This window comes from Mytilus galloprovincialis, chromosome 1, assembly GCF_965363235.1.
Source record: "Mytilus galloprovincialis chromosome 1, xbMytGall1.hap1.1, whole genome shotgun sequence".
Classification (NCBI taxonomy): domain Eukaryota; kingdom Metazoa; phylum Mollusca; class Bivalvia; order Mytilida; family Mytilidae; genus Mytilus; species Mytilus galloprovincialis.
This window is the reverse complement of record NC_134838.1, coordinates 105,135,106-105,152,802: the sequence shown is the minus strand read 5'-3', so window position 1 is coordinate 105,152,802 and position 17,697 is coordinate 105,135,106. Positions and strand designations below refer to the sequence as shown.

General features: G+C 32.0%; 1 protein-coding gene across 8 annotated transcripts in view; it reads right to left on the bottom strand.

The window, feature by feature from the left end:
- The window catches only part of LOC143048569 (dynein axonemal heavy chain 12-like), a 94,339-nt gene that overhangs the window by 69,966 nt on the left and 6,676 nt on the right, over positions 1-17,697 (bottom strand). For 6 of the 8 annotated variants that reach the window (XM_076222326.1, XM_076222345.1, XM_076222318.1 and 3 more), the window contains exons 4-6: positions 17,572-17,598; positions 12,883-13,072; positions 12,436-12,511 (exon numbers count right to left, since the gene is read on the bottom strand). In XM_076222326.1, coding sequence (XP_076078441.1) covers positions 12,436-12,511; positions 12,883-13,072; positions 17,572-17,598 — 293 coding nt within the window. The remainder of the gene's footprint in view (positions 1-12,435; positions 12,512-12,882; positions 13,073-17,571; positions 17,599-17,697) is intronic. The other 2 variants (XM_076222335.1, XM_076222370.1) reach the window with 1 other exon arrangement.

Below are 17,697 nucleotides of genomic sequence, written 5' to 3'. Positions count from 1 at the left end.
AATTCCACATTACGTTTCTTATTACGGAAAATTACATGCATTACGTCCCGCAAAAAGTGACGTTTTGCGAGAATTCAAACGCTTAACTTCGTGCCAAGAGTTAACTCCCTTGAAACTGTATCGGATGCCCTTAAATCTTCCATCAATGATTATTTTGGGTTTTCAATTTATATAAATGGTTCTTCGATTTTGTCATCTTCTTCAAAAGCAAAAACAAGAGTGGACACACTGAAATGTCTCGTTTGTCTCGTGTTCATAATATAATTTATGATGATAGTATAAAAAAACATTGTATACCCCAAGCATTACATTAAATTAACTGTACTTGAGATGAAGGTGAGATAAACCCTTTCAGACATAAATGTAGTTCATACACTCATTCCATACTACAAATCGAGTTTACCTATTGCTAAAAGTATCTCAGAAATAACCTCATAAAAAAATAACTTTGACCAATGAACCATGAAAATTAGGTCAAGATCAACTTACACCTACTAAACAGACATACACACCTTACAATTATTCCCTACACCAAATATAGCTCTACTATCGCTATAGTATCTGATAAAAAGACCAAATCATTGATGATTTAACATTGACCAATGAACCTCTATTTTTAGCTATGGCAACCATATTTTTAGACAAAACAGAAAATAAAACACAAACTTTATTCTAGACACCTTAATGATAATTCAGCTAAAGTTTGGTGGAAATTGGTTCAGTAGTTTCAGAGGAGAAGATTTTTTAAAGTTAGCAAATATGATGAACAAATTGTGTAAAATTGTCATTAAAGGACAATAACTCCTTAAGGCGAAGTGTACGTAATTAAACTACACAATGGATTTTTTAAAAATTTTACATGTAGATTCTGCTTGTAAAAATAAATCAGAAAATAAAATAAAAAAAGGGGGTAACCGTTTTCGTTTTTGAGATACGAGCTGTTGAAGTTAACAGCATCATACACCAAAATTACAAAGGATATATAGGGAAAATCGTGAAATTCGGCAGGAATTGTTACATTTCCAAGATTTTCTATTATATTAGACAATCGATTTTTTTTAAAATTTATGAGACGATTCTAAAATGTCTGAGGAATCGATTGGTGCAAAGAAAGTCCTTAGCAACCGTGCTACTTTTCAAGCTATAACCTGTTAAAGTTGAATCTTGAGTGAAAAACAAAAAACAACGACAACGTTATTGACGTCGCCGCAACAGTTACGACGCTTCATATAGTTCTATACTTGTATTAAATATATACCGTTTTGTTGGAGTTTGTGTTGCTCGGTCTTTAGTTCTTTATGTTACGTCTTGTGTACTATTGTATTTTATTTGTCTTTTATATTCGGGTGCGTGCGAGACCGCCAAGCTAGAAAACTGTCTGGCACAGGATAACAAATCAATATTTAAGCAAATTTAAGTTGTGTGGTAATTCTTAGTACATTTGGGTAAATTAATCTTATCTTTGTGCCGCATAAGCATCTCTATAATTCAACACATCGCTGAGCCACGACATTATATATTTTATGCATTGCATGCGCTTCTTTTTATCACAATCCAGACCGGCTAGTAACCGTTGTATAACTTTACACGTCTGAAGACGAATATTTGCGTGAAACATTTTTGTATGATTTTTATTTCTGGAAATCAATCTGAAATCTACAACAGTCCTTTCCCGAAAGTAGGGCTGGACCTTTACTTTTATGTGCATTCGGGATTTACACAAATTGTAACCCGAATAATTCAGTCGTATTATTCAGCTAATGTACGAATACTCCATTTCTCGTGTGGGAGAAAATCGGACATGGAAAGGGCTTTAATTATTCGAGCTACTCAAATTGAAACTCGGGAATATATTTCTAGCTGTTCGGAATTCGCAGAAACAAATGATTGTTTTTCGGCATTACGGTATTGAATCAATATGAGAGATACCAATTTTTTTCTTTTAACAAATTCGAATACTAGTCAGTTTATAGGACTTTAGTTTGAAATAGGGGCGGTAATCCATTCATTTTATCCAATCAATTTTTTTTTTTTTGGGGGGGGGGTCAACATTGATAGTCAAAAAGCCTTGAAATATTCGATAAAAAACGTTGAATGTAAATTATATGAACTCCAAAGTCTCATATCATAAGACTAGTAAACCACAGGCTTCTCAATTCTTGTATGATCATGAACTAGGTGAAAACCTATAGCTGACCGAGTGCGAGATCCTCATGGATAATCATCGAGGTCGTTAAACACACCTTGCCGTAAACTTGCCAATGGGTTAAATTTAAAAAAAAATCGAAATGTAATAGTCTGAACACATTTCACATCTCATTCCACTAAATATCAAATTGCAGTTACAAGTATTACAAAACTTCCCTGACCTCTTTTCTTTAACCATAATAGAGGGAAAGGGGGCGGAGGGATCCAGATCCCGTAATCCCGGTGTCATATGGTATTTTGAACCCCCTAAAAAATGAACCCGGGGTCAAAATACCATGCGGTAAAATGACCCCGGGGTCATTATACCGCATGGTATTTTGACCCCGGGGTCATTTTTCACATATGGTATTTTGAACCCCCCTGCGGTATATTGAACCCCCCTGTTTATGATAAATAGTATTGCAGATAATCTAATTTACAATTTATTGGCTATCATTTTTTTTAATTTGTGGTTTTAAGTAGGGGGTTCAATATACCGCAGGGGGGTCAAAATACCATGGCTAAGCAAAATTTTCAAAATATCTTTTCCAGCATTTTTAACACATACAAACCACTTATTGGAGTATTTTAACTATGTTAAGGAGTTAGAATAGCTTGAATTTTTGAAATTGAAGGTCTATAGTAGGGGGTTCAATATACCGCAGGGGGGTCAAAATACCATGGCTAAGTAAAATTTTCAAAATATCTTTTCCAGTATATGAAATACGTACAAACTACTTATTGGAGTATTATAACTATGTTAAGGATTAAGAATAGCTTGAATTTTTGAAATTCAAGGTCTATAGTAGGGGGTTCAATATACCGCAGGGGGGTCAAAATACCATGGCTAAGCAAAATTTTCAAAATATCTTTTCCAGAATATTAAATACATACAAACTACTTATTGGAGTATTACAACTATGTTAAGGAGTTAGAATAGCTTGAATTTTTGAAATTCAAGGTCTATAGTAGGGGGTTCAATATACCGCAGGGGGGTCAAAATACCATGGCTAAGTAAAATTTTCAAAATATCTTTTCCAGTATATTAAATACATACAAACTACTTATTGGAGTATTATAACTTTGTTAAGGATTTAGAATAGCTTGAATTTTTGAAATTGAAGGTCTATAGTAGGGGGTTCAATATACCGCAGGGGGGTCAAAATACCATGGCTAAGTAAAATTTTCAAAATATCTTTTCCAGTATATTAAATACATACAAACTACTTATTGGAGTATTATAACTTTGTTAAGGATTTAGAATAGCTTGAATTTTTGAAATTGAAGGTCTATAGTAGGGGGTTCAATATACCGCAGGGGGGTCAAAATACCATGGCTAAGTAAAATTTTCAAAATATCTTTTCCAGTTTATTAAATACATACAAACTACTTACTGGAGTAATATAACTATGTTAAGGATTTAGAATAGCTTGAATTTTTGAAATTCAAGGTCTTTAGTAGGGGGTTCAATATACCGCAGGGGGGTCAAAATACCATGGCTAAGTAAAATTTTACAAATATCTTTTCCAGTTTATTTAATACATACAAACTACTTATTGAAGTATTAAAACTATGTAAAGGAGTTAGAATAGCTTGAATTTTTTAAATTCAAGGTCTATAGTAGGGGGTTCAATATAGCGCAGGGGGGTCAATATACTATGGCTAAGTAAAATTTTCAAAATATCTTTTCCAGTATATTAAATACATACAAACTACTTACTGGAGTAATATAACTATGTTAAGGATTTAGAATAGCTTGAATTTTTGAAATTCAAGGTCTATAGTAGGGGGTTTAATATACCGCAGGGGGTTCAAAATACCATGGCTAAGTAAAATTTTCAAAATATCTTTTCCAGTATATTAAATACATACAAACTACTTATTGGAGTATTATAACTATGGTAAGGAGTTAGAATAGCTTGAATTTTTGAAATTGAAGGTCTATAGTAGGGGGTTCAATATACCGCAGGGGGGGGGGGGGGGGGGGGGGTCAAAATACCATGGCTAAGTAAAATTTTACAAATATCTTTTCCAGTATATTAAATACATACAAACTACTTATTGGAGTATTATAACTATGTTAAGGAGTTAGAATAGCTTCAATTTTTGAAATTCAAGGTCTATAGTAGTGGGTTCAATATACCGCAGGGGGGTCAAAATACCATGGCTAAGTAACATTTTCAAAATATCTTTTCCAGTTTATTAAATATTTACAAACTACTTATTGAAGTTTTATAACTATGTTAAGGAGTTAGAATAGCATGAATTTTTGAAATTGAAGGTCTATAATAGGGGCTTCAATATACCGCAGGGGGGTCAAAATACCATGGCTAAGTAAAATTTTTAAAATATCTTTTCCAGTATATTAAATACATACAAACTACTTATTGGAGTATTACAACTATGTTGAGGAGTTGGAATAGCTTCAATTTTTGAAATTCAAGGTCTATAGTAGGGGGTTCAATATAGCGCAGGGGGTCAATATACCATGGCTAAGTAAAATTTTCAAAATATCTTTTCCAGTATATTAAATACATACAAACTACTTACTGGAGTAATATAACTATTGATTGTTGGTTGCTTTACGCCGCATTAGCACAAAAAGGCTATATCGCGGCGATTGTAATATAACTATGTTAAGGATTTAGAATAGCTTGAATTTTTGAAATTGAAGGTCTATAGTAGGGGGTTCAATATACCGCAGTGGGGTCAAAATACCATGGCTAAGTAAAATTTTCAAAATATCTTTTCCAGTTTATTAAATACATACAAACTACTTACTGGAGTAATAAAACTATGTTAAGGATTTAGAATAGCTTGAATTTTTGAAATTCAAGGTCTTTAGTAGGGGGTTCAATATACCGCAGGGGGGTCAAAATACCATGGCTAAGTAAAATTTTACAAATATCTTTTCCAGTTTATTTAATACATACAAACTACTTATTGAAGTAATATAACTATGTTAAGGAGTGAGAATAGCTTGAATTTTTGAAATTCAAGGTCTATAGTAGGGGGTTCAATATTCTGCAGGGGGGTCAAAATACCATGGCTAAGTAAAATTTTCAAAATATCTTTTCCAGTTTATTTAATACATACAAACTACTTATTGAAGTATTATAACTATGTAAAGGAGTTAGAATAGCTTGAATTTTTTAAATTCAAGGTCTATAGTAGGGGGTTCAATATAGCGCAGGGGGGTCAATATACTATGGCTAAGTAAAATTTTCAAAATATCTTTTCCAGTATATTAAATACATACAAACTACTTACTGGAGTAATATAACTATGTTAAGGATTTAGAATAGCTTGAATTTTTGAAATTCAAGGTCTATAGTAGGGGGTTTAATATACCACAGGGGGTTCAAAATACCATGGCTAAGTAAAATTTTCAAAATATCTTTTCCAGTATATTAAATACATACAAACTACTTATTGGAGTATTATAACTATGGTAAGGAGTTAGAATAGCTTGAATTTTTGAAATTGAAGGTCTATAGTAGGGGGTTCAATATACCGCAGGGGGGGGTCAAAATACCATGGCTAAGTAAAATTTTACAAATATCTTTTCCAGTATATTAAATACATACAAACTACTTATTGGAGTATTATAACTATGTTTAGGAGTTGGAATAGCTTCAATTTTTGAAATTCAAGGTCTATAGTAGTGGGTTCAATATACCGCAGGGGGGTCAAAATACCATGGCTAAGTAACATTTTCAAAATATCTTTTCCAGTTTATTAAATATTTACAAACTACTTATTGAAGTATTATAACTATGTTTAGGAGTTAGAATAGCATGAATTTTTGAAATTGAAGGTCTATAGTAGGGGGTTCAATATACCGCAGGGGGGTCAAAATACCATGGCTAAGTAAAATTTTTAAAATATCTTTTCCAGTTTATTTAATACATACAAACTACTTATTGGAGTAATATAACTGTAAAGGATTTAGAATAGCTTGAATTTTTAAAATTGAAGGTCTATAGTAGGGGGTTCAATATACCGCAGGGGGGTCAAAATACCATGGCTAAGTAAAATTTTCAAAATATCTTTTCCAGTTTATTTAATACATACAAACTACTTATTGGAGTAATATAACTATGTTAAGGAGTTAGAATAGCTTCAATTTTTGAAATTCAAGGTCTATAGTAGGGGTTTAAATATACCGCAGGGGGGTCAAAATACCATGGCTAAGTAAAATTTTCAAAATATCTTTTCCAGTATATTAAATACATACAAACTACTTATTGGAGTATTATAACTATGGTAAGGAGTTAGAATAGCTTGAATTTTTGAAATTCAAGGTCTATAGTAGGGGGTTCAATATACCCCAGGGGGGTCAAAATACCATGGCTAAGTAAAATTTTCAAAATATCTTTTCCAGTATATTAAATACATATAAACTACTTATTGGAGTAATATAACTATGTTAAGGATTTAGAATAGCTTGAATTTTTGAAATTCTAGGTCTATAGTAGGGGGTTCAATATACAGCAGGGGGTTCAAAATACCATGGCTAAGTAAAATTTTCAAAATATCTTTTCCAGTTTATTTAATACATACAAACTACTTATTGGAGTAATATAACTATGTTAAGGATTTAGAATAGCTAGAATTTTTAAAATTCAAGGTCTATAGTAGGGGGTTCAATATACCGCAGGGAGGTCAAAATACCATGGCTAAGTAAAATTTTACAAATATCTTTTCCAGTATATTAAATACATACAAACTACTTATTGGAGTAATATAACTATGTTAAGGAGTTAGAATAGCTTCAATTTTTGAAATTGAAGGTCTATAGTAGGGGGTTCAATATACCGCAGGGGGGTCAAAATACCATGGCTAAGTAAAATTTTCAAAATATCTTTTCCAGTTTATTAAATACATACAAACTACTTATTGAAGTATTATAACTATGTTAAGGAGTTAGAATAGCTTGAATTTTTTAAATTCAAGGTCTATAGTAGGGGGTTCAATATACCGCAGGGGGGTCAAAATACCATGGCTAAGTAAAATTTTCAAAATATCTTTTCCAGTTTATTTAATACATACAAACTACTTATTGAAGTATTATAACTATGTTAAGGAGTTAGAATAGCTTGAATTTTTGAAATTCAAGGTCTATAGTAAGGGGTTCAATATACCGCAGGGGGGTCAAAATACCATGGCTAAGTAAAATTTTCAAAATATCTTTTCCAGTATATTAAATACATACAAACTACTTATTGGAGTATTATAACTATGTTAAGGAGTTAGAACATGGTGAAATTTTACTTTGCCATGGTATTTGGACCCCCCTGCGGTATATTGAACTACTTATTGGAGTATTATAACTATGTTAAGGAGTTAGAACCTTGAATTTTTGAAATTCAAGGTCTATAGAAGGGGGGAAATTTTACTTTGCCATGGTATTTGGACCCCCCTGCGGTATATTGAACCCCCTACTCTAGGCCTTTAATTTCAGAAATTCTGGCAATTTGAACTTTTTTATGTAGTTAGAATACACCAATAAGTAGTTTGTATGTATTAAACTTGCTGGAAAAGATATTCTAAAAATTTTACTTTGCCATGGTATTTTGACCCCCCTGCGGTATATTGAACCCCCTACTCTAGGCCTTTAATTTCAGAAATTCTATCAATTCTAACTCTTTTATGTAGTTAGAATACACCCATAGGTAGATGTATTTATTAAACTTGCTGGAAAAGATATTTTGAAATTTTACTTTGTCATTGTATTTTGACCCCCTGCGATATATTGAACCCCTTACTATAGACAATTCAAAAAAATCTGGCAATTTTCGCTCTTTTATGTAGTTAATATACACACACAAGTAGTTTGTATGTATTAACTTTGATGGAAAAGATATTTTGAAAATTTTACTTTGCCATGGTATTTTGACCCCCCGGCGGTATATTGAACCCCTCACTATAGACAATTAAAAAAAATCTGGCAATTTTAGCTCTTATTTGTAGTTAATATACACACACAAGTAGTTTGTATGTATTAACTTTGATGGAAAAGATATTTTGAAAATTTTACTTTGCCATGGTATTTTGACCCCCCTGCGATATATTGAACCCCTCACTCTAGACCTTTAATTTAAAAAGTTCTGGCATTTCTAACTTTTTAATGTAGTAAGAATACACAAATAAGCAGTTTGTATGTATTAAACTTGCTGGAAAAGTTATTTTGAAAATTTTACTTTGCCATGGTATTTTGACCCCTCTGCGGTATATTGAACCCCCTACTCGCGGCCTTTAATTTCAGAAATTCTGGCAATTCAAACTCTTTTATGTAGTTAGAATACACAAATAAGTAGTATCTATGTATTAAAATTGCTGGAAAAGATATTTTGAAAATTTTACTTTGCCATGGTATTTTGACCCCCCTGCGGTATATTGAACCCCTTACTATAGACAATTCAAAAAAATCTGGCAATTTTAGCTCTTATTTGTAGTTAATATACACACACAAGTAGTTTGTATGTATTAACTTTGATGGAAAAGATATTTTGAAAATTTTACTTTGCCATGGTATTTTGACCCCCCTGCGGTATATTGAACCCCTTACTATAGACAATTAAAAAAAATCTGGCAATTTTAGCTCTTATATGTAGTTAATATACACACACAAGTAGTTTGTATGTATTAACTTTGATGGAAAAGATATTTTGAAAATTTTACTTTGCCATGGTATTTTGACCCTCCTGCGGTATATTGAACCCCCTACTCTAGGCCTTTAATTTCAGAAATTCTGGCAATTCGAACTCTTTTATGTAGTTAGAATACACAAATAAGTAGTTTGTATGTATTTAACTTGCTGGAAAAGATATTTTTTAAATTTTACTTTGCCATGGTATTTTGACCCCTCCCCCTTTTTTTACCATGGAAAATCAAAACTACCCTTATATATATATATACATATGTTATAATTACAAATAATTAAAGCATTCAAGCTACATATGGTCTAGTTATAATGTGTCAATAAGTATTTTGAATGACATTTTGTTGGTAAAGACTTCAGAGCACTTATACCAAGCAAAGATATTTCTTTTAATTGAGAATGGAAAATGTACCTCCCCTTCTTGTATGAATGATTTTTTAATCTATGATAAGCTTTAGAATAATGTAAAATGTTCTAATATTCATCTAGGATGAAAAAAACAGGGGGGTTCAATTTACCATGGGGGTTCAATTTTCCATACAGGGGGGGTTCAATTTACCATGGGGGGGTTCAATTTACCATAGCGGTATTTTGACCCCGGGGTCAATTTACCATGGGGTTCAAAATACCATATGACACCGGGCTTAAAAACACGACATCCCGAGGTTCTGAATTAAAAAAAAATTAAATCCCGACTACCCGAAATTCGGAAATAGAATTCCCGGATCCCAAAAGGGTCAATCCCGAAATCCCGAGCTTAAAAACACCCGATCCCGGAGTTCCGATAAAGGTCCTACCCCCCCCCCCCTCCTTCCCCCCGTAATTCTATATTCTATTCATTCATAATCTTGAATTGAGACTTGATACTTCAAAATTACATTCTCTAATTTTGAATGATGCACACAGCTAGACACAATAAAAGAAAACAGATTTCGCTATATATCTCTTCGAAATTGGAATTTGTGAAAGAAGAAATGACATGTTATATTTTATCTTACATGTGTACTTTCAATTTCAATATGGTTCTTAATTTAGATTTAGTTTTCCCATAAATTGCGGACGGAATAGAAGACACCTGTTTACTTTCAGCACATGTAGAAAAAGTTGAAAACTGGGAGTTGAATGACATAATTTTTACTTACTTTTAAGATAAATGTTAGAGTGAGACAACTTTTAAGTTACTGAATAATTTTTGGGGCCTAATTTGTTTATTTTTTGTTTGTTTTCCGTATTTGTTCTTCCGACCTGTAAGTGTTGCACTAGTAGTCAAATTATTCTCTTGGTATCGTCTGATTTCTTATATGAATATAAAGCATGTCCTTAAATTTTCAAATGCACAAAATACGAACATTTCAACGTCTTTTAAATTAAACAATTAAATACACACGTCTTTCATTAATTATTTGTAACCTATTATAAAACTTTACGTTGAGTAGCCTACTGTGTTTTCCGTTCAAGACTACGGCTTTTTAAAACGAAATTGTTGGGTCAATTCAGGTTCATTATAATTAATTTGATATCAATAGAAGAAAATTGTTACATGTTTATTTGTTTATTGTTTATAATTTTGTTGTGAGGCGTTTTTTTCTTTCTGTTGATATCATAAACACGAAATGCCTTCTCCTACGCGTCTAAAACAAAAAAAAAACAGTGTTTTTAAATAAGTCAAGCTGCACACAGAACAACGTACAGAATGATTTGTAATTGGAGTTATTTAGATAATTTCTATGAGGTTTAAGACAGCTTAGGAGTGCTTGTTGGATTCATTATAGACCGCAGAAAGTAGTTTCTCTTTTGTGTGGCCTTTCTTGGAGTAAGGGAGATAACTTGCGTAACTAACGACGAACGGTTTTAATCCCGTATTCCGCTAGAGGCGTGCAATTACGTACACTTCGCCTTAAGGGGTCAATTGACAATTTTGGTCATATGAACTTATTTGTAGTTCTTACTTTGCTGAACATTTTTGCTGTTTACAGTTTCTCTTTATCTATAATAATATTCAAGATAATGACCAAAAACTGCAAAATTTCCTTAAAATTACCAATTTAGTGGCAGCAACCCAACAATGGGTTGTTTGATTCTTCTGAAAATTTCAGGGATGATAGATCTTGACCTATTGAACATTTTTACCCCATGTCAGATTTGCTCTAAATGCTTTAGTTTTTGAGATATTAGCCAAAAACTGCATTTTACACCTATGTTCTATTTTTAGCCATGGTTGCCATGTTTTTTGATGAAATGGGAATTAAAACACAAACTTTATTCTAGATACCCTAGGAATCAATCAGATGAAGTTTGGTTTGAATTGGTTCAGTAGTTTCAGAGGAGAAGATCTTTGAAATAGTTTACGACGACGACGGACGGACGGACGACGACGGACGCCAAGTGATGGCAAAAGCTCACATTTCCTTTTAGGAAAGGTGAGCTAAAAACTGAAAAGTAAAAGGCTTGAATATATACTCAAAAGACCTACATATTGACACTCAGGCCATTTGGGGGCTGAAATTTTTTGAGTGAACAGTGCTCATAAACCAAAAGAAGTCATTATATTGTCTTTATCTTGAGACTCAAAACAGGCATATTTCTGCATGTTTGGAATCTCTTTTGAACCTTAACCCTTTACTACATGGACATTATTTTTTGACATACTTGATTCGCATAGGATTTTTTCAATAAAAAAAAATCATCAGGTTTAAAGTATTAAAATGCATTGTTAAAACAAATATTTCATCAATGAAATTCCAGTCAGATATTCTCATGAATAACCTGTTTATATTAAATACAACTTTTATTAAGTCTGATTCTCATTTGTCTTAGGCAAGACGTTTTAACTGAGGCACTTACCAGGCGTCAAAAGGCGTCATTATGGAGTAAAGGGGGTGGCGTCAAAAAGCGTCATTATGGAGGAAAGGGTTAACTGTCCTTTTATGGGACTCACATAGTATTGGCTTATAAATTTGATTTTTTTCAATACCAAATAATTTAAGATTAAAAGATTCAAAAATACTTAAGAAAATTAACATGTTGCTTTCTACAAAATATTTGCATGTTATATGCTTTCTGAAGAGAACCAGATAGGATTTACTTTCACAACAATAAAAATAGCTGGGAAGAACTTGAAATAATACTTACATGAAACTATATCTATAACATATGTATATATGTAATTCAAAATAATGGCAATAAAAATAAAGGATATAACCTGTAACCCAACAGACAGCAAAGTGGAAGACATTTTTCAAAAGCATGCAGCAGATTGATTCTTTTATGGAAATAAAAAATCAGTTTTATGATTCAATATTATTTGAGTAATAAGTCATTATTATAAGTTTATTGTAAAACATTAAAAGGTCATGTGATTATATCAGTCAATCTGATTAGATGAATGAAATGTAATGATATCTACTTATGAAATCTAAAAAGATGTGTATGTTTTATATCCCTGTGAAAACATTTAGTCCAGAATGATCCTTACTAGCTGAGATTTGACTATATGCTACTAATTCTACCTATAGTTTTCTTTTACTTCTACAACTACAGAAGTTGAACTATGACATTTGATCTCTAATCCTATATATACTTACTCAGGCTCTGCTGGGGGTGGTCCTGCTACATCACCATCAAGTCCTTTTACCTCTGGTTTTACTAATACATGTTGAACTAAAAATAGATTCAGTAATCAAATACAGGATGCTTGATGTTTTTTTTTACATTGAAATCGAAGTGATCATTTTTAACCTTAAAAAGTCTGCAAAACTTTCACTTTTGTTTTACAAAGTCATTGTATGTAATACATGATAATTAAAAGTTTAAGTCCTGTGATTAGATTGAGTTACAACAAATTGGAAGTCATCATGAACAAACTTGTGGCAACAGGACAATGAACATCATTCTTGTTTTGAAAGTTATCTCCCCTGAAACGGTATTAAGTCCTAGTAAACTTGACACTCCCCCCTGACCATGACGTATGGGTCATACAGAGTTAGATACCAAAAATCCATCTTCCTAGCTTTAAAAAAAATAATATTTACCCATGGATTTTTTCATGCTTCCAGTATAATCTTCTTTAATTTCCTCAAACAATTCATTGATAACTTCTTTGAGGGGAACAGTCATTTGTAGTTTCTCTGGAATCATGGTCAGTATATGTTCTGACCATTCTTTCTGCATAGGTGTGATTGGTCCACTTTCTACACATTTCTTTAGGTACTGGTAATTCAGCTGTAGTAAATTATGCATAAAAATATGAGTATAACTGTATTTCATTTTATACAGCTTTTACATAGTACACTTTCAAGAGGAACTAATCAAACATTACTTATTCTGGAAACATAAGCTTTGTTTCATTTGGCTTTTTGAAGTTCCTGTAACTCACAAAGAGCTTATGTGTTGACTGTTTCTTTTTTGTTGTTTCATTTTACTGGAACTGTACTATCTGTGCAATTAAAGGATGGATATTCAGTCATTTAAAATGATAAATCATGTGATAGATGACTGCATTTTTTTCTAAAAAGAATAAGAGTTAGAACTCTTATACTGAAAGCTTCAAACATAATTTATTCAACTAATACATATAATGTATTCCTAGATGAATTATCATGAATAGACTATTAGAGCCAAGAACATTACTTCATTTAGCTGATCTATATATCTAGAACATAAATATCTTTTTGAGTTCAAAATAATGTAGTGTCTACTTTTAAATTTATGCAGTGAATGCAATAGGTTTTTTTCTACATAAATATTGGAAATGTGTACTGGTACTTCAGAGTTTCTATTTTTTTTTACTTTTTTAGACAAATTTTAGGTTATTTTTCAGTAAATAATCAGTATGATCATGCACAATAAAAAATAAATATTTTCAAATTTATTTGCCAAAGTAGAGTTTAAAAAATATTCTTTATGAAAATAAATATCTATTAATAATTGGAAAACTACCAAGTGTAGGTTCAATAAATGATCTTTAAAAAATGTTTAATCAATATAATCAATAGTTTGTTGTAGTCTATTAAACTTCAATGTAGGTAGACATTCTGCTTATAAACAGAAGTCAATTGTGTGATAGCCAAAACAGCTGATCATTACCGGCATTTTTAAAGTAAATAATGATAATATTTGGAAATGTATCAAATCATGGTGAAAAAAATAAAAAATGTTTTAAACCTGAGGTAAATGTAATTCAATCCCATATAATAAACTTCCAACTTACAAAACTGTCTGTTATGAACAAGTCAAGAAAGAGTTTAATATATATGAATAATGAATGGGGTATGAGTCAATGAGACAGTATCCTAATGACCGGTCATCTTTAAAACTGAGTTTTACTGTTTGTATTGCTGTGTGTTTCTTTTTTCTAATTTGGTTAGAGGTATAAAGGGGGAGGGGATTAGATCTCACAAAGCATTTTCAACCCCTCCACATGTGTGCGCCTGTCCCAGGGAAAAATGTCTCTGGGTGCAGGATTTTTCTCACTGTGTAAAAGACCCATTGTTGGCATTCAGCTGTTTTCTGCTCTTTTGATGGTTTGTTGTCTCTATTTTCATTCTCAATTTTATCAACAAGAAATAGGTCACTAAATATTTACATTCCCATTCATGTCACATTCAGGACTGAATTTGCAAATTTACCAGCTGTATTACTTTTTTGCTTTGAATGTAAAAAAAAATCCATTTTATTTCAAATGACTTATAAGTGACAATTTTTGTATACTTATAAAAAGTTTTAATTTTGCATGTAAAATTTGTGATTCAAACAAGACATTAATGTAATGAGAATACACAATAAACCTCATACTCCTATAATACTGTTCTATTATCACTGTATACTAGCTATAGTCTTGTTTTGGACAAATAAAAATCACAACACATGAGAGGTATTACAGAAAAAGGCAGGTATGTTAGACTGAAAGACTGTAGGTTAAGCATAAAGACATGTTTCATTATTTATATAGGCTAGCTCATATTACTTGTTCAGTAGGTATGGTCAGCCTGAATTCCTATATTATGAGTTAATAACAAAACTAGAGGCTCTAAAGAGCCTGTGTCGCTCACCTTGGTCTATGTGAATATTAAAGGAAGCAGATGGATTCATGACAAAATTGTGTTTTGGTGATGGTGATGTGTTTGTACATCTTACTTTACTGAACATTCTTGCTGCTTAAAATTATCTCTATCTATAATGAACTTGGCCCATTAGTTTCAGTGGAAAATGTTAGTAAAAATTTACAAATTTTATGAAAATTGTTAAAAATTGACTATAAAGAACAATAACTCCTAAGGGGGTCAATTGACCATTTCGGTCATGTTGACTAATTTGTAAATCTTACTTTGCTGAACATTATTGTTGTTTACAGTTTATCTCTATCAATAATAATATTCAAGATAATGACCAAAAACAGCAAAATTTCCTTAAAACTAACAATTCAGGGTCAGCAACCCAACAACCAGTTGTCCGATTCATCTAAAAATTTCAGAGCAGATAAATGTTGACCTGATAAACAATTTTACCCCATGTCAGATTTGCTCTAAATGCTTTGGGTTTTGAGTTATAAGCCAAAAACTGCATTTTACCCCATGTTCTATTTTTAGCCATAGCGGCCATCTTGGTTGGATGGCCGGGTCACCAGACACATTTTTCAAACTACTAACCCAAAAGATGATTGTGGCCAAGTTTGGATTAATTTGGCCCAGTAGTTTCAGAGGAGAAGATTTTTGTAAAAGATTACTAAGATTTACGAAAAATGGTTAAAAATTGACTATAGAGGGCAATAACTCCTAAAGGGGTCAACTGACCATTTCAGTCATGTTGACTTATTTGTAAATCTTACTTTGGTGAACATTATTGCTGTTTACAGTTTATCTCTGTCTATAATAATATTCATGATAATAACCAAAAAAAGAAAAATTTCCTTAAAATTACTAATTCAGGGCCAGCAACCCAACAACAGGTTGTCCGATTCATCTGAACATTTGAGGGCAGATAGATCTCGAACTGATAAACAATTTTACCCCATGTCAGATTTGTTCTAAATGCTTTGAGTTTTGAGTTATAAGCCAAAAACTGCATTTTACCCCTATGTCCTATATTTAGCCGTGGCAGCCATCTTGGTTGGATGGCCGGGTCACCGGACACATTTTTTAAACTACATACACCAAAGATGATTGTGTCCAAGTTTGGATTAATTTAGCCCAGTAGTTTCAGAGGAGAAGATTTTTGTAAAAGATTACTAAGATTTACGAAAAATGGTTAAAAATTGACTATAAAGGGCAATAACTCCTTAAGGGGTCAACTGACCATTTCGGTCATGTTGACTTATTTGTAAATCTTACTTTGCTGAACATTATTGCTGTTTACAGTTTATCTCTATCTATAATAATATTCAAGATAATAACCAAAAACAGCAAAATTTCCATAAAATTACCAATTCAGGGGCAGCAACCCATCAACGGGTTGTCCGATTCATCTGAAAATTTCTGGGCAGATAGATCTTGACCTGATAAACAATTTTACCCCATGTCAGATTTGCTCTAAATGCTTTGGTTTTTGAGTTATAAGCCAAAAACTGCATTTTACCCCTATGTTTTATTTTTAGCCATGGCGGCCATCTTCGTTGGTTGGCGGGGTCATCGGACACATTTTTCAAACTAGATACCCCAATGATGATTGTGGCCAAGTTTGATTAAATTTGGCTTAGTAGTTTCAGAGGAGAAGATTTTTGTAAAAGTTAACGGACGGACGCAGGACGACGACGGACGCAGGACGCAGGACGCAAAGTGATGGGAAAAGCTCACTTGGCCCTTCGGGCCAGGTGAGCTAAAAAAGGTAGGTGACAACATATAACTTATTTAAGTGTATAAATATCTAAGTCTTCTAAATATCAACAAAATTTCTCTAAATTACAAAACTGTTTCATGATTTGTTATCAATTATTTAATGGATAAACCTAGGGGAATCAGGTGCAAAATTATTTTTTTTTTACTTTTCTCAACTTATTTATATTTGTATGGATAAACCTAAGTTGTTTGTGTCCAAAGATTTATCATTTCTATTATTAACATTTTCGGTCTGGTGCCAATCAAACATGAAATGATAACACTGCTTTTGTTATATTTTCTGTAATTGATAATGATTTGTCTGGAAACAAACATTTCTGGTCAAAATGTATGTAAATTACTTTGGGTTTATTGGAAGTTTTTTTTAATTTTTGGTAAGTCAACAATGGATGATACAAAAATTCTAATTGAGATAGAGATCTAAAATGTAAATATCTTAAGAGTCACCTAAGAATAGGCTAGGACTTGCAAAGATCACTAATAGCTATCTTTTGAACTAAAAACATGCAAAATCAATGTAGAAAGATGATTTTAATTGGGACATTTGAAACATGTCTTTGAAGAGCTGAAACTGAAACTTTTCTAAATATAGCTAAATACACACAAATGGGCTTCATAGGCAGATTTGTAATTTCACTTCAGGATTAAAGGGAACCATGCAATTAAATATTCTATTCTTTTGATTTTTGTCACAATCAATTATCTCATTAAATGAAAAAAATGGATTTAAAAAATAAAGCCAAATAGGTTCAGAAAATTAAAAATTTAGAATATGTGGGGAGTTGAATAGTATCATACTGACATTCTTAGATATTAGCCAATTAAGAAAAGTTTCTTAAGTTAAGACACACAGGATCTATTAGTAAGCTACCACCATCCTATACATACCCTGATTCTACGATCCTTCCCCATCATCTAATAACATAATACAATATACAGTGTGCATCTACTACTACAACTAATATACCCTAATACTGAGGTGCAGGGTGATACAATGTGCATTGGTCTATTACA